This window comes from Amblyomma americanum, chromosome 4 (assembly GCF_052857255.1).
Source record: "Amblyomma americanum isolate KBUSLIRL-KWMA chromosome 4, ASM5285725v1, whole genome shotgun sequence".
Taxonomy (NCBI): domain Eukaryota; kingdom Metazoa; phylum Arthropoda; class Arachnida; order Ixodida; family Ixodidae; genus Amblyomma; species Amblyomma americanum.
Genome location: NC_135500.1, coordinates 117,122,926 through 117,144,556, shown reverse-complemented (window position 1 = coordinate 117,144,556; position 21,631 = coordinate 117,122,926). Strand labels below are relative to the sequence as shown.

The following is a 21,631-nucleotide window of genomic DNA, read 5'->3' as shown; positions in this document are numbered from 1 at the left end:
CTTCTGAGCGAATTAAAAAAGCCACGCGCCGCTGCTGCATGCCGGGCGCGTGCCCCTCTCGCGACCATAGAGGGATTCGGAAAGCCTTCGCAACAGGAGAGCGAAGGAGGCTGGGGGAGGATGAGGTGGTGTAGCGTAGTCCGGGGGCTTTTCGCGGCCTTGGAGTGGTCCGGTTATTAATGGTCCTCCGATAGGCGACGAGAGACACTCGCGCCGAACGCACAAGAAGAGTCTTGAGCCCGCACGGAGGAAGCAAGAAGGCAGACTTGCGTGCATTGAAGAGGACTCGAAGATCTGCTGTCGCGGCGGCCTTAAAAAGAGGGGACCCCCTCATTTGGCACCCGGAAGGTGTTTCTCACTATCTTTCCGCGGATATCAGTGAGGGCGATTTCCTTTGTAGCCATCTGAATTGGCGGCTGTTGTGAGGCAGCTTCGCAAAGTGTTCTTTGTGTGCACTTTGGTCGGTTATACTTGTTGCTGCTATCTGTTAAGAGATCAGAGCTGCTTCAATGGTGGCTACTAATCACTTTTTATGCATTCTGCGCGCTCGTCTCGTTTAGCTCTGGCTGGAATTGAAAATAGGCATGTGGTCAGGATAGACAGTGCCACCTCGTATCAGGGTTGCGAAGAGAACCGAAAGTAGGCGTAGATAAGTACACAAGTGCTTCCCCTTGGATATTGCTTCGGTGTTCCCTTTACTCGCGCATGCGGAAAACATGAGAGAGTTTTTGTGCGCAGTTTCGAAACAAAGAATGGAAGGCTCTTCAGGAAATCGTTCTATTACTCAACTCCCCTTGCCCAACAATATCGCACATGTGTTTTTTTCATTCCGTGTGAGGGTGGCTGAGAGGGTGGGAGAAACGGCATTGCAGAAGTAGTATAACTCGTTGCATAGAAAAAAAAAAGCTCCACAACTCTCAGATATGATAATCCTGTGACCAACCGGAATGAAACGCGTTCGTGTCTACCTACTCACCAATAGTTACTTTCACATTTCTTGTCTTCGGAAATTTCATCTTTACGGTGGTGCGTAGACTAACTATGTGTATTTGTGTTCAAATTTGATATCAGTTTTACCATTCTGTTTTGTTCAGGCAAGCTGGCCAGGGAAACAATAACAATCTTGTGCAGGGTTCAAATAGAGCTTCAGGAAAAAATGTGGAGCGAAGGGCAAATGTTCTCCAGGAATCACGACAAACCAAGGAATTTGTTTAAATGAAACCGCTTGGTTATTTTTGCAGAATAATCGCAACCTATTCACCAAAGCATTTAAACCCATTCTTTTTGAATAGTCTGTGAAACGAAGGTTCAAACGATAAATTTTTAGTGCGTTTTGTAATTCATCCTTTTGTGTCGTTATCTATAGCTTATATTCCGTTCTTTGGCTGGTGTTGTTCTCACTATGGAACGGGACAACATGGACTGCATGCCGAGACAGCTCTTCGTGACAAATAGAGGGAAGGCACAAAACTAAAAGGCGAGGATATTCTGCCAAATAGACAAAACCAAGACCACCTGGAACGCCGGTGATGGGAAGCGAAGCAAATAGCTTCGCAAGAGGAATGGAGCATTTTTGTAGCTGCAACTGCTGGGTAGCACAGTCTGCACAAAAATGAAGTCGAAGTAGATAGTGCATTGTGGTTGTCAGGCTCCTCCAATATGAGAAGGAGCTATCAGTTGGCAGAAAATGACCAGTTATATGTGATTTCTCTAATAAAGTTGACCATCGACTTCCGGATATTACACGCCAAGCGGAAAGCTAGTTACGAAACAGGAGGAAGGGGTGGCTTCTTGTAGATAATTTTTGAGTAATCATTAATCGTGTTTTCAATCTTTGTTTTAGTTCATATTGGACTGGCCTGTGTCATATTCTGGAGAGCAATAGTGGGGCCTTGCATTACAAGAGCTCACCAGATTTATGACTCCCATATGCCGCTTGAGACGTTTATTTACGAACAATAATGCAAGCTGCAAGAAAAAAAAAACATTAGTAAGGTGCTACTGGCTTCAGCAATTATCTAGATAAATCTTCTACAGTTATCAAGAAAAAGGCACCATTCTAAAAGAATCTGCACATGAAATAATATACACAAGGGTGAAAGCACAACTAATTCAGAAAAACCAAATCGGAAAAGATAGACTTCCCAAACTAGGTACAGTCAACGCTTGGAATTAGTCGACGTCATCCAGTTCTACCCGCTTGATCTGAGGCCTTTCCACTGGGCTTTCCGGTAAAGAACAAAAATTGGCATTTAATACATGTTCTTTCTTTCAACAAGAATCAAAGTAAAGGCATTTGGGCATCTTGTAGCGTAACGAGATATACCTATTTGCAACAACTTGTCAACGAAATGTTCAATAATTTACTTGATGCGCTCAACGTAGTCTTGATTTGCGTAGGCTTATATGAAAAATAGTAACTTACGCCGAGCAGCGCCAGCTATACTAATTTGCAGCCCAACGTGCAACCTACGATTTCTGGGAGAGTTAGCCTCATTAGACGATTCTCCGAACGAGGCTGGCTAAACCCCACCAACAACGCGCGCCCGCATGCCCGCACGCAGCTCCTGTGATTCATGGGTGTTTCCAAAGTATCAGGTATGGAGATTGTCTCCCGCCCTGTACGAATCTCGCAAAGCCTGCCTTTAACCATGTGACGGCAGCCATGGAGAACACTTGTTCTATTTATTTTGTTTGTCAATGGTTTTATATCCTTAAAGTGCGCACTTTCATTGTTATTTCTCTACTTTGTTTAGAAATTACATTCAAATAACGATTGCTCTGTAAGAGTCCAAGAGTGTGCTACATTCGTTTTTTTTTTCTGTGATTACAAGTTTCAATTAGGCAATTAAATTGCTCAAAATTTGTTTCAATCTGTGGTATAAATGTCGTTCTGTATTTTTTTGTGCGTGTGATCCTAGTTTCTGTATTGCTATCCGCTGCCGTGTACTCGGGCGTTGAAAGCGTTTTACACGTTCGAATCTGGCCAAGCATGCTATACCAATATGTTCAGCATTACACTAATTTCGGCAGCCGTGACACTGGCCAAATGCAGCGTACTGAGGTGCTGATAGCAGATGCGCAGCTGACCAGCGCGGCTAAATACTCTCCACAGTTCTGTTACTCTGATGTCTTTGAGCTTATTCATTAGCTAAGATTTAAACTTTAACACCACTTTTGTAATCTTGGCGCTTCCGCCAGATAGGAAGTCGTGTTGGTTAAATGTGTTATGCATAACTATTTTATACAATGCAATAAGCTTCTCAGAGAAGGGGATGTTATTTTTAGGCGTTAAATATTTTGCCAAGAATTTTTGGCCAGTAGCTTAATCAAAAGACACTCGCTATTGTTCTCTACGCCGATATATTTTTTCTTAACATAAAAGAAATGTTATCATAAATGGCACGATCTGCCGAACTCGGGCAGGCGCCGGTTAATACTATGCACATTTATACGACCATTCAGTTTTATGGAGGAACGGTTAAAACGCACGTCACTGAAATAAAAGTTCTGTTGCTCGGACGTTCGAGCTTCAGTGACAAACAGAGAATACGTTTTTCAAGATAGCGCTATACGTTTTATGTCCACTGTTTGCGGCAATTGTCGTCATAGTTTCGTCAGCGCTGCGTCATCGACGGTGATCGTTCAAGTTCCTTGCGTAAGTTTCGTGTGCAGCGTAGAGAAAGGTGACGGCAGACGTGCTCACGTAACTGGCGAACTGAAACGACTCGTAACCCGTGACGTTCACGAAGGTGGCGCCGCAATAAAAACGGCTACCAAAACTGCGTCACCAATGTTCTCGCTTTTTCCAGCAACGTGTCGGATCCACCTGTGACGTTTGTGGTCGCCTCTTCAACGTCACTTTCATTCTCAATTTTCAAGCTCGGTGGCCAGTTTTCTCGCATCCTTTTTCTCGTCTTTCTTTATTTTTTCTAATACACGTAATCAATGCAGAGGCTAATACGTGGCGATGTGTTTCAAAGCTGGGGCCGCATTACTTATAGAAGGCATCCCCCGCGGCTTGTCGCTTTCCCTATTCGAGAGAGGAGCCGCCGCGGCACGTGGAGTGACCGTCGTCTTGGTTCCCTGCCAATAATTACCTCTTCATTTATTCGGCAAATCGACGACGAAGCCTTCTTTGGGTGCGAAGTTAAAGAAAAGTGCTGAACATGTACCTTGGGCAGAGGGCTCCTCGGCGCTACTGAGCCAGCGCCTTGGGTGAGCGCGTTTGGGGAACTCTGGACTTGTGCTAAGGGCAACAACAGTAGTTGCGCTACGGTTGTGCATCGTTTCAGCATAGTTGCGTAAGTGTTTCCGGGTGGCTGATTTTCTACGAATATTGCTATTACTGGCCGGCCTTGGAACTGGATACTACAAGGCTGGTTAGTGGATAGGCTGGAAGGCGCAGCAACGTATGAAGGCACTAAGGCGAAAACATTGTGCAATTGTAAGAAGGGGAAGGAGCGAGGAGGTAGAACTGTGTTGGCAAAGCCCCCATTAATTAATTCATTGAACGAGGTGGATGCGTGACGTGTGAAACAGTCACCAATAGGCATCCCACGGATACACAGATCTCAAAATTATGCTTTAATAGTGACAGTTAGAGAGTACGCCACCTTGTGGTGAGCTCAATATTAAGAGCCGAGAAATTGGATGGCTTCTTGGATTTAGTTTGATTATGGCATCTTCTGTGTTTATTTTCTTCAACAGGGGCTCAATCATTGGTGCGAAAGTCGGCAAAATGTTTGCATAGTTAACGTAAAACAAAGCAATTTGTTCACTTAAACACTACATACCCTGTCCCTGAAAGCGTTTATTGGCGACGCATCCAAATCTACACAGCCTAAACACTTCGAGTTGTACGCCGCAGAAAGTACTCTCTAAGTGAACTTAATAGCTTCCTCTTAAAGCATAGTTTACTGGTAACATAGGGTACTTAAAGTACCTTTTTAACATAACTGCACATTAACAACGTCAGCGAGTGATGCAAAAATATTTTTGAACAAAACACTTTTTGGGGGGCAAATATAGTTTTTATAGATGGCTGCAGCAACAAAATCGACGGAGCGGAGGAACCGCGCAGCGACCAACGTATCAGGCGACGGTCTTGCGGCCGAACTATTGGCGGGTTTGCATAGTTACAGACGCTCCGTCCCTTCCTCTTCATTAAAAAAAAAGAGGTAGTCGTGCAGAATAACGACATGCACCTGCCGCAATGCCCATTCGATGATTCCGTGTAAAGTCGTCCGAAGACCAATCTGGAGCTCTCTGACGCCGTGCTCCGCTGCGCCGCGCGCGAGCGACATCTAGCGGGGCGCCTGATTATCTCGAACCAGGCGCTCTCGCTAGGCGTCGTTCGCGCGCTGTGCCGCGGGACGACGGCGATCGAGCGCTTTAGACAGGTCTGTGGACGACTGTACGTCAAACGCGGCGCGTGGAAAGTACGAAGAGAGAGAAAGAGAGAGAGAGAGGATCAACGGAAAGGCAATGACGTTAACTAGGGGACGCCCAGTATGCTACCCTACACGTGGGAAGGGGAACGGGGGGAGAGCTAGATATAGGAGGAAGGAAAGGGAGATAACTTTTCACGTGTCCATAGGCCATTACAGACTGAGCACACAGTGCACACACTGAAAGTTTATAACCCTGAACTGAATCCTGAATCCTTCAAGAACTTGAGAAGCGCCTTCACAGCTGTTCTGTGCGATGAAAGTTTAGTCAAAGGGTGAAAGCACGAAGCGTCTTGAAGGCTGAACCACCTGAGGGAAATATATGGGCTCATTTTGTGATACAGTGGTCTTAGCGTTTCAATTACGTCATGCTACCGTTTTTACTACCCCTGGTTGGCCCTTTCAAAGTAAGAAAAATTCATAAAATATAATTTACAATTTGCGGCCCGACATCAAATGAACATAAAACGTGGTTCTTTGCTAACTTATCTCTCTTTTCGGTCCTATGTATGCAGAGGGATCATGAAGTGCGGAGTAGATTTCAATTATGGAGTAATTATTGAGAACTATTTGCCAGAGCGAAGGCATAGAGCTGCACAGGCAAGCTCTACGGCTTTCTCAGAAGCTTCTGACACCGAGAAAAGTTTCTCCTTAACAGGGCATGAGCCTCAAACTACCGGCTAATCGGGGTAGCCTGTCTACCACGTGAGCTCAGTAAGAAGGCTAGAATATAGAATGGTGAGGGCGAACTAACAGTTAAAAGCGGAAGGAGTGTGCAGTCTGGGTATGAACAGGAATTCGCCATGATGGGACTGGTTTCGATTAGGGGGTAACTAGTTATTATCATCCGAATAAGCACAGCCACACATAGACGCAGCAAAGCCGCGCAGCTTGTTTTGTGAAACTTAACAATTGAACAAAAATTCGTCTTGGTGCCGGGTTCGAACCCGGGACTAACGCCTGCCTGGTGCAGCCCCTCTGCCGACTAAGCCAACCTAGAAGACTAGCACCTTGCCGGACAAAAACGAATTCATCAACAACCGCAGGTAGGAACAGTGGTGCAGCAAGTGATTTGTTGGAGGGAGGGGAGGCATTCTTCAATGTAGATTGTATATATTTCAGTTGCGTATATTAAGTACTCAAGAGCAATCGCTTGAGCGCAGTCTAGCGGGGCACGCCAAAAGAAGTTCGCCCACTGCAGTTTGCGCAGTTCGGGCGGCGCACGCTGGACGTTCGATCGATGAAACGACGCAACACAGTGTCCTTGAATGGGGGTCCAGAACGCGTTTACGAGCTGATCGTAAACGCTTGGTCTTTTCCTTTCCGGTAAGAGTGGTGGCGAATGGTGGCGTGGCGTATTTGTCATTGCATCTCTTAACTAACAAAGGGCACTCTAATGGAATCAAAATGATTGTTAGCGATGACACTAAGCCATCACAATATCGGGCCCCTTAAATCTTTCGGAAGAAAAAAGAAGACAAAACAAATCTTCATTTTTAGAACTTTCGAGTGTACACTAAACATGCCAGAAAGGTCTCCACACTTCCCAGAGCCCTTATTCTTGCCTAATGGCTGTGCATTGCAAAACAGTATTCGCTGTTACCCTGGCTGCGATGCCTGCAGCATCGCGCCAGTCCGACAGCAGTGCCTGTGCAGGTGCCGGCCTAGCGTGAGCACGCTGTAACCTTACCGCGAATCACAGCACTAACCAACTCCCTCCTCCTGTTTCCCGCAGCCGTGTCGGTGTCCGTGTCGGCCTGGACGCTGGTGTCCATCTCGCTGGAGCGGTTCTTCGCCATCGTCCGGCCGCTGGAGTCCCGGCGCTGGCAGACCCGCTCGCACGCGTACAAGGTGATCGCGCTCGTCTGGCTCTGCTCCATGGTCACCATGCTGCCCATCGCCGTCCTCTCGCAGCTGGTGCCCCTGCGCGGAGGTAGGTACCACCAGTGTGAGGCGGACGCCACTCTTCATGTCGCACGTGTCTCTGTAGCCGTCCACCCCTTGAGCAAAGCGACACGTGCCTCCTGCCACTGTACTTGGTCTCGTTACTGGCTGCCCCCCCCCCCCTGTCGGAGCTACTGCTAGCGTTACTATCTACAAGTAATCTATCTGTCTAAACTATCTATATGTAAACTACCTCAACAGGTAACAACAGGATATCAAGGGCAACGCGGCAATTGAGCTACTACTATGGTACATCTTTGAAAACTTTCGAAAGCGCTGCGACAGGGGACACAAAGAGAAAATCACGAAGGACAAGCGCTACTATCAACTGAAGTTTATTGGAAAAAGACACAAGGTTAAAAGGCCTAACAATCTGGTTCGGAGGTAATAACAGAGTGGGATTGACCCGCGCTGCTTGCTATATACGTCTGTATATTATGGTAGGCGGTGTAGCGGGAGCGCGGAACTAATCCTTCATACATTTGAGGCGCCTTAATAGTTAAACCTTTTCCTCTTGGCGCCAGCCAAGCCTTCTAGTTCACAGCCTGTAAATTGTATGACTATCTACAAACCGCGTGTTGGATCCGTAATGCTCTGTAAATGCAGGAGGCAGCATTTTCTTTTGATAAGAGTTGAAATGACAAATGAAATGCGGATTTTGGTTCTCAAAACAAGACAAATTGTGAAAAGAAGACAAAGGGTGTGGATAAACGAGGCGCAAACATCCAAAACTAGAGGATACGCCACTGATGCCGTAGTTTAGTTTGGACAGCAGAGCTCGGGGAATGAGGAGGTCTGAGTTTGGATCCCTCCGGCGGCATGTGGTCTTTTCGGTGATATCTGCGAAATAAATAAATATCCTCTACGTGATAACTGCACAACAATTTTATTGCTTTAGCCAACACTACATTAAAATGAAAAGAACCTTTCTATTGATGTCATTGTCTAAGCGTCTGTTGGTTTCTTTCTTACATAAAAAGTATTTAAATCTCAGCACTTGGCGGAGACCAGATGGCGCCACCGGCTGTTAGTGAACATAAAGTTATTGTCCTGGCGGTATTTCAAGCATCTTCGGTGTCACATACAACACGGGCCTGTTGGCCAAACCTACTACGAATGAAGTTTCCCATACCAATCATAATGATATGTGCTGCATGCTTATCACAGTATACATAGGCTAGAAAGTTAACATGGCAGTTTTTGTAACTTCGGCAATGTACGCTGATGGCCCAGTTTATAATCTGCAGGCTTCAAACTCAAATAATGATCTATATGCACGACACCGGAGAGCGCGCATGTCAGTTTGAGCCAGGTCGCCAAGAATGCTGGAAAAGCAAACTGTTCATCTCACGTTTGCCGTCAACATTTATCTTGTTTCGCTTTTTCGCTGTAACCAATCAGAATGAAATCCTTTTGTGAGAAAAAGGAAAATGTATGACTTAGTCGGTGTTAGTTTTTTGTATAGCTTAGTTTCTCCCGATTGGGCTCCGGCTGCATGTCTGTGAGGCTCATTCCTAGCAAGTTTGAAAACATAAAGGCAGCAAGCACCCTCGTTATTAATGACTGCGTCGCCGACAGCCATGAGACACAGTATTGGGTGCCGCTATGCTTTTCAACCTGTTTGTAATCATAAGAAATGGACAGACTTTGAGCAGGTAATTTCCCACCGTAATGGCGTCAACTTGAGAGTGCAGTGAAAGTTGCGCCCGTCGCTTTCTGTCCTGCTCTTTGTCAGTGTCTTCTGCGGCATCGCACATACATCGTAATTCTTTAGTTGGATATTTACAATTCAGATGAAGACTGATTATTTGGTAGATTATGTCAGAAAAAAGTATATTAGTTTGAGAATAAGTCATATTTCGATGAATTAGTGGGTGGACTAGGAGGATTAGTGGACTTAGAATTCTACCGTCAAGAGCTCTTCCAGTATTTATCGAGGCACAACCATATCCGACCTTAAAAGAAACGCATCTTCGAGCTGAGCTCGCAGCTCCGAAAGGTTGTGGTTTTTGGCTGACGTACACCATTAACGTAAATATATCAGGATAAGTAAGTTGCACGCAAAACATTGATGCAGTTCCACGGGAGCCATCAATGTTTTTGTATTACCTGCACGTAAGTCCCTTAAATACCTTTTGTAACATATTTTTCTCCTAATTTACAAGCTGCATCCACAGCCGCAAACACGAGATCACAAACTCTTTTCTTTGCTGTGCTGTGAACCTCATAATCTCCGATTCAGTCACATACATTATTAGGCCGCCATATACCCTTACAAAAAGCAGACAGAAGGCATTGTATAGAGCGATGACGCTCCTTGTAATGTAATAAATGTAATAAAACATAAATGCGCTTGATTAAGCCCAGTGTATTACATCGCGACAGAGAGATGGACACTCTGCTCGGTATGTTAAGGTACGTAAATAGGTTTAAGCTCGTGCCACACATTTAGTCGCAAAGAGAGCATTATCACAGCACGTGCAAGTGTGCAAGTATACCAGAAAAAAGAAACGACTCAATACAGTGTCCTTGACTCAGCCTTCAGAACGCGCTTACGTGTGTATAACAAATGCTTTGTCCTTTCTTTCACGGCAAGCGGGGGGGGGGGGGGGGTGCAGTGGGGGCGTAATTTGCTAATGTGTCTTTGGCTGAGCAAAGTAGCACGCTAATGGCAGCAAAATGACTGTTAGCCGTGACCCTAACGCAAAACAATGTCGTGAAGATGTGTCGGAGCCCTTAAAGCTTTAGAATTTGCGGCAGTTTGTATGCAAACTTTAGTCCTTTGAAGGTTTTGTGAATTTAGAGACAATATAAGAGTACTCGCAACATGAGTGGGGGAACTAAAAGAACTTTCTCGAGTTGCGCACTGGCGCCAGCCGGCGATAAACGCAGTCGGTGTTTTTCTACTGACCGGCTTGGGAGGGATGGCTGTTGCTAAAACTTCGAACGTTGCACTAAGAACTACTCAGAGAGATTCCTACTTTGGAAATGCCTATTCCCAAGTGTTCACTTTACTCGGCCACTTCTGCTGTGGTCCCTTTTGCGGTCGCCCAGACACTTCACTCCAACATCGATTTCAATATCACAAGCCTTCAAGGCACGGCAAAAAAAATTTTGTGGGACGATAAAAAGAAGGAAAACTAAAGTGTCTCTGGCACGACAAAGTCTTTTGTGTTGTATTTTTTTCCGAGAGCTACAAGCGGTACAGCGCCGGACAGAGATTCATATTTGCGCCGCTCGCTGCTTTGTTGTCTGTGTCTCTTTTTTTTTTTGCTTTCTACGCACCCTTCCGCACTGCATAAAGTCTAACGGCGCGTAGAAAAACGCCATGTCGTAAACAGACCCAGAGAAAAGTTCTAGCCTGCTAGTTTTTTATTTTTTTATTTCCTCGAAACAGTCTGCAACGTAGTGCGAACCAACTTGGTTCGTACATCGGCCAGGCTATTTCTGTGCAGTTTGGCAGACGCAGTCTGCTTGCGTTGACCTAGGTATCTGGTGATGGGCTCGCCTTTATAACTACTCTTTTTTTCTTCATGCACCGAGATTTTTTCGATTCATCGAGTATGGTTTAAGTGAGACAGGGGACCCTTCAGTCCTTATGCGTGCCAAAGCATCGCAACAACCGCCGCACACTAGTCTGAAACCGTCAATGTCTTTCTTGCTGTCAGCTTCATGATCAGGTAAAAATGAAGGGCTACTAGAAGCGAGGCCAAGATGTCACAAAATCTACAATGTTTTGTGTTATGCCTTTCTGTATGCCTATCTGTTTTCATCGACACAGCCTCGTCAGCTTCCGTTTATTTTATTTCCCCGTATCCTTTCGTCATGCCTCGTAGGAGGTCATCTCCTAAATTGTTAAGCAAAATTCGGACTCTTCCTGCCATATTCTCACGCTCGCTCGAATTGAGTGCATTTATGGGTCCGAAAATTTGGTTCCATCACTATCTATTAGGCTTAAAAACATCAGACGGCAAAGTTGCGGCGAACATCGAAAAACGTATCATGACGTGGAGAACTCAAACGCGGGTTGACTGCGTATCCCAGCTGAAGCCGAAGCTTATGCAATGCTGTATAGAACTGACGACGCGAAGCACGCTACGAGGCAACACCTAGGTTTCTTATCGTTACCAGCCAACTCCGGGTGCCGAACTGTCTCGCCACCCGCGTCGTCAAGAGAATGGTCGAACGCGCTCTGGCACTGGCGTGGCTCACATCGACGTGTTCCAGGCGATGTCGCGTTGTAGGCGGCATGGACGTCGCCAGAGTAGTGCCATCTCCGCGGCGATCAACACCGAGCTCTTTGCCCCCGCATTCGTTATCGCTCAATGCGAGTTCCCCAGCTGGCCGTCATTGCACACAGGGTCCCGGTAATAACATAACGCTTGTCGTTAGGCGTAGCAGCATTGCCTCAGGCTTGCAAGCTTGGTGATAAGGTTCTGAAGGATAAGGCATATTTTTTTGTGTTCTCCAGCATCGCGGTGGAGTCAAGGTTTCAACGCGGTTGACATAATTTCCTCAGGATATGACATCGGTTGCGAGTGTAGATAACCGCCTTGAATTACTAAAAAATAACCAAAAGCTTCCTTTTTTTGTCAGATAATGAATAATATTTCTCAGAGGACTGCTGACTATTCGTCATTCATTTATAATAATGTTATACTGAAACCATCGAAACAATATCGATAAAGGTTGCTCTAAAGAACAAAACGGTCAATTTACTTTTCATATCATGGCCCTAAACGAACCTCGACCACAGCTGCCTTTCTCGAATCACACGTTTCGGAGCCTTGCAAAGTACTGTGGATCAGGTGACTTTGTAATACCATTTATGCTGTAACTTAATGCACGTCAACCGGTCAATTGTGTTAGTGTGTTTTCTTTTCGTTTCTTGGTTCACACCTAGTGCTGCTCGAATCAACATTTGCTCTGCTTTAAAGGGGATCTTGTGCTCTATGTTTCCAGTATGTAAACCCGAATGTAGACTTCACTGTTCTGCGCATCGGTCTGTAGTGCGCTCTTTCCTGTTCGTCACATCCGTCTCTTTAATTTTCACACTATACAGCTCTAGGAGCATTCACAGAACCAAATCACAAAGTAGCCAGCCTGCTTGAGACCCTTCCTGAAGACAATTTTCACTTGCCTCACAGAGTAACGCTATGCCTACTTTCTTCTCCTCCACGCGTGTCATGCAGAGCGTAAGAAGTGCCGTGAGGTGTGGCCCAACGTGACCTCGGAGCGGGTCTTCAACGTGTACCTGGACGTGACGCTGTTTCTGCTGCCGCTAGTCATCATGTCGTTCGTGTACAGCTGCATCTGCGCCACCCTCTGCCACGGCATGAAGCTCGACAACAAAAGTACGCTGTGCTGCTGCTGCTGCTGCTGGCCTGTTGTGAGCCGGGCCTTGGCGCGCCGTTGCCGGGCTTGTGCAGCCCCGACGCCCGAAACCGAACAGCACCCCTCAAGTGAGACTGGGCCCTTCGCTGCGCTGGCAACAACCTGGACTAACCCCCGCCGACACTAACCGATTCCCCTCGGCTACTGGCTCCTGCACTGTCCCTGCACTCTCGTGTGTCTCCGGGTCCCCGCGTAGTTACTCCCTAATTTATTTGTAGAACCCTACGCGTCCAGTCGGAAGAACTATTCTAATTTTGACCATTAAGAAAGACCCCATTTGATGAAGCACGCATGTCCTAAGGGCGGATGTGCAATGCAGCGTTCCGTCGCTATTTCATCAAGAAATAATTCTGGATTGGAGAAGCCTGCAAAACATTCCTCTTGGGCCTGTATTCTAAAATACGCTGTGGCGGACGCAGTTTTCTTCGCCCGGAACTTATAACATCAATCGGCTTTGATGGCCTTGCACTAGCCGTTGATAACATGCTCGATAATACCACACTGTGCTAAGGTTTTCTGTCACGGATGTTGATATCAATTCGACGAGCGTAAGCGTAGAAAGATGTTGATAGGATACCCCAGATTGCTCACAGACGTGTTTTTGCCGACGCCCCTACAGTCACCAGAAAGGGCTCTCAGACTAGCTGAGAAGTACCTTCATATTGGCTCCTTCATATATAAAAGTATCGAATAGAAGAGACAGAGATCAAGCCACGCTTCGTGTCCTTAGGGTTTTCCTCGAAGGAACGCCACGAACAAAACAAAACCAATAGTATGTTTTCTCCCATTGATATTCAATAAGCACTAAAAGCATGCTTTAAGGCTGTCCTATAATATTAAGAATTTGACACTTGCCAGCATTTTTTAAATTTTAATATTTTATCAAGTTTATATCGCTGTCAAGAAACTAAGCTCTGAAAAACTATTTACTCTGCGATGCAGGATTATACAAAAGCAGAAGTTGAGGAGCAAAGAGGATGCAGTGGTCCATGTTTTGTTTAAATAAAACGTAAGGTTCGGTAAGAGCATTTTGAACCCTTCTAGACTTCAAACAAAATTTAGATAAATTTCGATATGCTGATTAGCTCTTCAGCAGAATTCTAGTGTGCGAAGCACATTTGTGCCAAGGACTTTTAGCAGCACTCAGCTCTATTTTAGCAGAGTATAAGCCCCATAGAAAGCCCTTAGTTAGCTACGGAAAGATTTAGTTAGGGAATCACCTCATATATTTTCATGTCTTCATACATTTTTTCCATGCGTATCGGAGGTTCGCACGGAACGATGATACATTTAGTACCCACGGCCTTCTTTAAGTCACTGTTTAAAAGAGTAATGTCAGAGATGTGAGACATCATTAACGCCAGGGCTTGAAAGCATCAGAAAGAGCTAGTAACTAATATTAGTTCATCTAGTGCCTAGGAGTAGCACCTGCTTTTCTCTTTTTAAACTCTCGCAACTGATTGCTTAAAACGAAGAAGAAAAGAGAAAGATATGTAGCACTTTTTGTGACCCCAGCACCAAACAACAACTGTCTCAAATATTGTTACAAGAAGTTAAAGTTTGCATACTTATTGCTTTGTAAGTACTTTTCATCTCATAATAGATACGCTAATAAGGCATATACATAACGGAGCAGAATAAAGTGCACTGTAGCAGTGGGTGTCAGTAGAATCTCAGCTCCATAAAATTATTAGCACTACTTAAAATATGCTGTGCTTATTAATGATTTGAAGCCAGTGTAATCGTCAATCTAAGTATATTTTGCTAAGATTTCCGTCGCCGCCTTAAAAGTCAAGCCGTGACTTCTTTTGAAAGCTTTAGTTTAGACAGGATGCCTTCATCCTTAAGTTTATCCTGCAGATAGCGATGGACAGAAACATTGGGAAAAACACGGTAGCTAAAAATATTTTCAGTGGGCAAAATATTATGCTCAGGAGAGAGACGTCATTCTGGGTGCTTTAAAGGGAAAACACCAGTTTTTAGTTTAACTTAATGAAACAGGTATTGTACCGAGACAAATCAGTGACAGCTCACGCTCGGAAATTCTGTCATTGCCCTAATTTTTAAAATTGCTTGAGTATAACAGATCACATTTTTCAGGGTGTCCATAGCACAAACGTTCACCCACGAGCACATTCATACTGCGCATTAACCACATTTCACTGAACACTGCAGTAACCTCTGACTATAAAATGCGTCTTTTATGAGTACTCTGCGAACCGACCGACCCAAGTGATGCCATCCACGAATCGATGGCACGCAGGCAAGCTCTCGTGGCAATGCACTTAGCTGGATCCCAGTCTTTGCGCGACAAAACAACATAGCACACCATCCAGCCTTTGACTTCTCCCACTAATGTTCCGTCGGTCCTTCAAAGTTTACTTTGGGTAGATCTATAAGCAGCCGAGAGTGTCGTGGTGCTATTGATCGCGGCTAGCAGCGTTCGCCCGTCAGAAGCGGCAAATGGGTTTGGACGAGCCCTTTCTCACGAGTCAATATTATTTCCGTATTTGCGCGTTTTTTTCTTGGGAGCTTTGACAGAACATCAAAAGGAGGAATTTGCAGCTGAGAGCGACCTCATTAGTCTTCAGGGAAACCTCTTGGTGGAAGACCAAGAAGCAATTGCAAAACTTCGCTCAGTGTAGTGTGCCGAAAACTTTAGGGCAGTTATTCCAAAAGTCGGTATTTTTTTCGCTTCTTAAGGCGTAGATTTAAACATTCTACGCTGGCCTGTGTCTCTAATGCGTTAGTAGGGAAGCCAGAAAAATTCAACGCACCGCGAGTGTCAGCAGGTTTTTATCAAATCAAGAAAAAATGAGCATTAAACTGTCGCTCCTGATGCCATCCATGCGCAAGAAAAAATTTGACTCATGGGAAGGCTGTAAGGATATGGTAATGCCATATATTTTTGCTTTTCGAACGCAAGGATCCCGGATGTTAGAAATCCATCTGTGAAGCGAAAGCCAAAATATGAATTGAAGACAATCTAAATGAATTGTAACTGACGCGCTGGGTAAACAATCACAGACCTTTTAAGACTTGACTCTAGATTTGTTGCCCTTATAAGGTCATTGCATTTCTAGCTGTGAGTACTCTTTTAGTGTTAAGCCTCTTGAATACAGTTATGCCAAAAGTACGACAGCTGTGCTTAGGCATGAAGGAAATGATTAATTGGGCGGAAGCAGTCAACGAAATACAGCAAGCTTCGATACATTGTGTCGTCTCATTATGCCGGCAGAAGAGGGCATGATGCTGCCACAGTTTTCACTATCTGGGACGCAGTATAGGACATTTGCATTCTAAGTCACAGAGGGCGTTCACTCGAGGAAAATGGCAGCAGGGCTATTCCGCGTGCACGCTCCAGCCGAAGCTAAAAATGAGCTTTACTGAAGAATAAACTTCTCTCTGGCGCCGTTATGTGGCCCGAAAGGCACTGTTTTTCAAGTCTGAAGCTCAAGAATAAAAAAAGAGTAGACAACTTGTACAGCTACAGCGGCTATAAGTTCATCGACCTATAGTTTCTCTTCATACCTTAACGTTTGGTTGTCAAACGGTAAAGTGTAGAGAACAGTTCCTGCCATTCGACGGTAAGAAAGCTGTGGGCACACGTGAAATATATGCTAGGTCGTTTCATCCCATCACCACAACTCTCAGGAATGGTTACCCACCGTATACCGATCGCAAAGGAGTGCTGGTCCGCAGATACGAAGCCGAGCCGCAGGCGAAGCAGAAAAACTGCTTTACGTCACGGTAGGCAATACGCACTTCAGTACTGCACCCGCATTTCGTAAACGTGAGTTCGTAAAACCACACGAGCTGTGCGGTTCAACGTGAGCTTTGCCGGCAACGATCGCAGCCGACCGGCTCCATCCGCTTTTGGAAGCAGCGGGATCGCAGTGGTCTGTTGTTTAGGTCTGAGGTAAATCAATTATTCAGCGGGACGTGTCAGTGACCGACGGTTCTCACGTACAATGGTTTCGCGTATCTATTGTCCTTCCCTCGGTTGGTTCTAGCTTCGCTATAGATTGAAGGTTACATCTCTCAAGGTTCGCTTTTTACCCGAAAAAAGGCGCAACTGCACCGTCACAAGTGTATTAGTACCTAGGAGCAAGTTCCTCTTGGGGTCTGAAACACGGCGTACTGTAAATACTGCATGCCATATAGTTTCAGGGTATTGTAATAACTCTGTGTCTCGTGATGTCTTACTTTAGCTCCTATCCAACTTTTTTTTTGGTGTTAGTCTTGTATTATTCATTTTCCTAAAACACTATTACACCGGACAGTCACATCATGGCTGCCATAACAGTGACTAACTCTTTTGAATATAACTTTATTTAAAACTTCCACCAGTATCGCTGGGACTTCTGCCTTGGGTACGTCGTGGTTGCACTAGCCTGCCTCATATATTCTCTTTCCCCTTGGCACTGCCGCCTTCCCTAACCACCTTGTTTCCAGCCTTTCAATTTGCCTTTTTTGTTCCTTGTTTTGCATGCAAAATGGAAACTATTGACTGCAGAGCAAATTGTTCAACAATGGTAACTTTTCTTACGAATTATGGGTGACCTTTGAGAATGTCTAAAACTGCATTCTAAAGCTTCCAACATTAAATGAGACGATTACGTATTATTGAAACACAGAAGCAGCAGTTACTTGTCGAGGATCGTTACGAAGTTTTGCGAAACAACAGAGTAATGGAAGTCGAATTAACTGATGTGCTGCTGTTCGGTTTCATCCTAATTCTGCTGTCGTCCGGGCAGAATCAGGAAATTCGGAAAAAACTTTGGAACAATGAAGACGGAATGAGCCGAGAAATCGACTCCGTTAAGATTCCCTAAAAATATTACATAAAGCGCAGCTGTCTGAGCTTGTTTGAAGAGGGTTATTCTATGAACACCACAATTGCACAGTCCTAGCCCTGCCTACTCGCTCCGTGCAGCGCTTCACGCTTTATTACACGTCAAAAAAAAATTGCCACACTATACTAGGACGCAAAGATTTAGCCATAGTTAGAGGCACATAGCGGCACACCTCACTTGCGTCATCGAAGCTAAGCTAGCAAAGGAATCGCGGATAACACCCATGATTATCACCACCAGCCCTCCCTGCCCTGAATAAAGTCGCCTGAATAAAGTCTGCCTTGTACTCTCTGTTCTTATTTCGGCTTTTACGATGTGCCGCAGAATGTGAATTTGCAGCACTGTCATTGTAATTCGGCAAAACCGACAACAAAACTTAGTAGAGTTATGTAGTCTTCAGCACTAGTAGGGCGCCAGAACGTCTTATGTGATCCCGACTGGAGCGAATAGCCGTGACCATGAGCACATTAAAAGATGGCGGTGACTTAACCTCCTTCGCATTAATATGCTTCTATTTTTCTCCTTTACTCTTTCCACCTTCCTCCATACTCAAGCAGACGAGGAACTCATGTCTACGGCTGTGGTCCACGAAGAGTACCACACCAACCCCGACATGCCGCAGCTCTTCGCTCCCCCTGATGTCGAAGCCCGGCTCCAGAAGATGCCCAGACGGCCGTTCATCTTCAGGGGAAACTACCGGAAGGTACGTACGGACTGCTGCTGTGATACCTTTGTTCTGGTCTGCGGTGCTTAGGTTTTTCCGACCTGCTTCACTGCACTATCTTGTTCATCCTGCAGAATAATTGGTTTTGGGGGGAAAGCAAACGGCGCACTATCTGTCTCATATATCGTTGGACACCTGAACCGCGCCGTAAGGGAAGGGATAAAGGAGGGAGTGAAAGAAGAAAGGAAGAAAGAGGTGCCGTAGTGGAGGGCTCCGGAATAATTTCGACCACCTGGGGATCTTTAACGTGCACTGACATCGCACAGCACACGGGCGCCTTAGCGTTTTTACTCCATAAAAACGCAGCCACCGCGGTCGGGTTCGAACCCAGGAACTCCGGATCAGTAGTCGAGCGTTGTAACCACTGAGGCACCGCTGCGGGTCGTCCTGCAGAAAAAAAAAGACGACAGAAAGCTTTTACCTTGCAGCATAACCTTTATAGTAATACGTTGAGACGCCCATTTTTTGGTAACCAGAAAATTTTTTTCGGATAGTGACAACTTTTTGTGCACAATTATACTGACTGCTTTCGTTATGAAAAAGTAGCTGTATCGCGCTACCTAAAGTTTTGTAGTCTCGACAGCGCAAGTTAACTCGCCGTGATGGAAGGCTGCTCAATTCTGAACGAAATGCTGTCGCTTTTACGGGACGTGGCAGCGACAGAAAATGTTTTTTGTGTTTTCAGCAAGATTTTACGTTGTTTTTACCTTGTACTTGACGCTTCTTTAATACACACTGTCGTGTGGTGGAAGCCAGTGTGTCACTTGGCTCTTCTTTTGGTGAGACGATCGTCTTCTTCCTTGTTGGTTATGTTTTTTTTTTAACCTCTTCTGTGACAAATGGAATTGGTGCACAACAGAATTATGAATCGCGACGATGAAATTCGTGTTGCGAAATTGGTATTAAGGATTTTTGGGCTTTCGCTCACCAATGTGCAGTGTGATTTCGAAAAAAGAATGTACGGTGAGTATTTTGCAAATACTCCTTACTGATATTTACTTTTGCGCGTAAAGATTTGCTGAAGATGGGTGGAATTGAACTCCAGAGTGGTGACATCTTTTAACCGAGAAAAGATGTTGAAGAATGAGGATGATGAGGGAACTTTTATTTCTATGGGCTCTCAGTTCATGGCGGTACATTGAACTATGGAGTCCCGCTAGTAGCTAATAAACGCCTAAACATGCGCCACGGTTAACAACGCTCCTGTAAGTTTCATGAGAGGTTGTATAGACGGACGCCTAAAAGGGTGCAGAGGGCTCGCACATGACAACGAGGTAGTCATCACTAGTTGATTAAACAGAAGCCAAGTACTAACTGAGGGGCGCTCAGGCCGACATTCTATCTTGCATGGCCGAGAATCAGGCGGCTTTGCGCGCTGGAAACCTTATAATTGGTGCGAAATTGAATTCCGGTCTGTTTCCCTAAAAGCTTCTAGTTTCTGTTTGGCTTCTAAGTTTCTTGGCAGTACATCGCATGAACCTCCCTCTAGTGATAGTTGGGATATAAAGAGCCGCATTTACCATGCATCTTGCGTCGGCCCGGTGGCTCAGTAATGGTACTCGACTGCTCGCCGGGAAGACGGGGGTTTGTTTCCGGCCGCGGAGATCGAAATGCTAGAGGCTCGTGTAGTGTGCGATGTAAGGGCACGTTAAACTACCAGGTGACCGAAATTATCAGGAGCCTTTCACCACGGGACGTTATCGCCAAGATATACCCATATTAAACCCCGTAAAACGCTTTAACGAATTGAGATAATCAACGCATTGCGGCGCTGAGAAAGTTTGGTAGTTGGGAAAAAGCTCTCCAGGACTGTATGTTTGTACTGTTTTACGCCGGTTGATTATTTTGCCCCTCTTTCATAGGAGGTCTCTTCTCCTGATAACAGAACCGATGATTTCCATTACTTGCTAGCTGTCATCCTGACGATCACAAAAGCGGTTACCGATAGAAAATTAAAAGCAGTGCATCGAAAAAGAATCGTTGCTTATCGTGGCCGCTGCTGCTTTCTTTTCTGGCGATTCTTCTTGTGATTTAGGTCTTCCCATTCGATGCCGCTTTTGACGTCGGTAAACAGGCAGATTTAATTCTGTAAAGAATCCTTGCCCAATACGGGCCCTACTCTCTTTTCACACTCTTGGCCGAGCAGTTGGCCCCTGTGGTGAAACTCGGCCTTAACATTAAACCGTTTACACTGCGAAGCTCCACAGTGATAAATGTTTTTATTTTTCTTTCTTCTAAACGATAAAAGGATAAAGCGAAAGAGAGAATAACGTAGTTAGAGATCAGAAAAAGATCAAATCTCACTTTAGACCAGCAGTTTGACGCTCTAAAAGGACACTAAGCAGAAATTCAAGTTGGCTTGTATCGATAGATTGCCGCATTATAACTACGAACACGATACTTTCACTGAAAGCGGAGTTTTCGTGAGATGGAATAGGTAAAAAATTTAAGCACACGTGTCACACCATCACCGGCCGATTTGAGAAGTAAACTGCGTGCGTCAATATAATTTTGTTTGAATCTGGACGCTAGAGGCGAGGCTGCACCGCCGCAGTACTCAGCCGGTGTAGACGTCGCAAGTTTCAATCGACTACCGGGAAAATTTTTAAATGCAATGTTCTCAGCAACATATTCTTCTTTTGTTCCAGGACAAACATCGAAACATTCCAAAAGAGCCGTAGAACCGATATTACTATGCACATAACTTGGCCAGAACTCTCCTCAAATTTTTTAAGCGTCAATTGCTCTTTTCTCAGTACCTACGTTATAGCGTAAATCACCTCACGTTAAGTATACCATGCTTGGTCCACCATAGAAGCCAAAGGATGTTGATTGCAACACTTCATCATCATCATCGTCATCATCATCATCATCATCATCATCAGCCTGACTACACCTACTGCAGGGCAAAGGCCTCTCCCATGTCTCTCCAATTAACCCTGTCCTTTGCCATCTGCGCCCACCCTATGCCTGCAAACTTCCTAATCTCATCCGCCCACCTAACCTACTGCCGCCCTCTGCTACGCTTGCATTCTCTTGGAATCCGCTCTGTCACCCTTAAGAACCAGCGGTTATCTTGCCTACGCAGTACATGCCCTGCCCGAGCCCATTTCTTCTCTTGATTTCGACTAGGATGTCATTAACACGCGTTTGTTCTCTCGCCAAATCTGCCTGCTTCCGGCCTCTTAACGTTACACCTATCATTTTCCTTTCTATGGCTCGCTGTGCTGTCCTGAACTTAACCTGAACCCTTTTCGTTATAC

General features: G+C 45.3%; 1 protein-coding gene across 6 annotated transcripts in view; it reads left to right on the top strand.

Moving 5' to 3' along the window:
* The window catches only part of LOC144128266 (cholecystokinin receptor type A-like), a 179,620-nt gene that overhangs the window by 119,851 nt on the left and 38,138 nt on the right, over positions 1-21,631 (top strand). For 3 of the 6 annotated variants that reach the window (XM_077661542.1, XM_077661539.1, XM_077661541.1), the window contains exons 2-4: positions 7,186-7,383; positions 12,587-12,856; positions 18,199-18,347. In XM_077661542.1, the coding sequence (XP_077517668.1) occupies positions 7,186-7,383; positions 12,587-12,856; positions 18,199-18,347 (617 nt within the window). The remainder of the gene's footprint in view (positions 1-7,185; positions 7,384-12,586; positions 12,857-18,198; positions 18,348-21,631) is intronic. The other 3 variants (XM_077661545.1, XM_077661543.1, XM_077661540.1) reach the window with 3 other exon arrangements.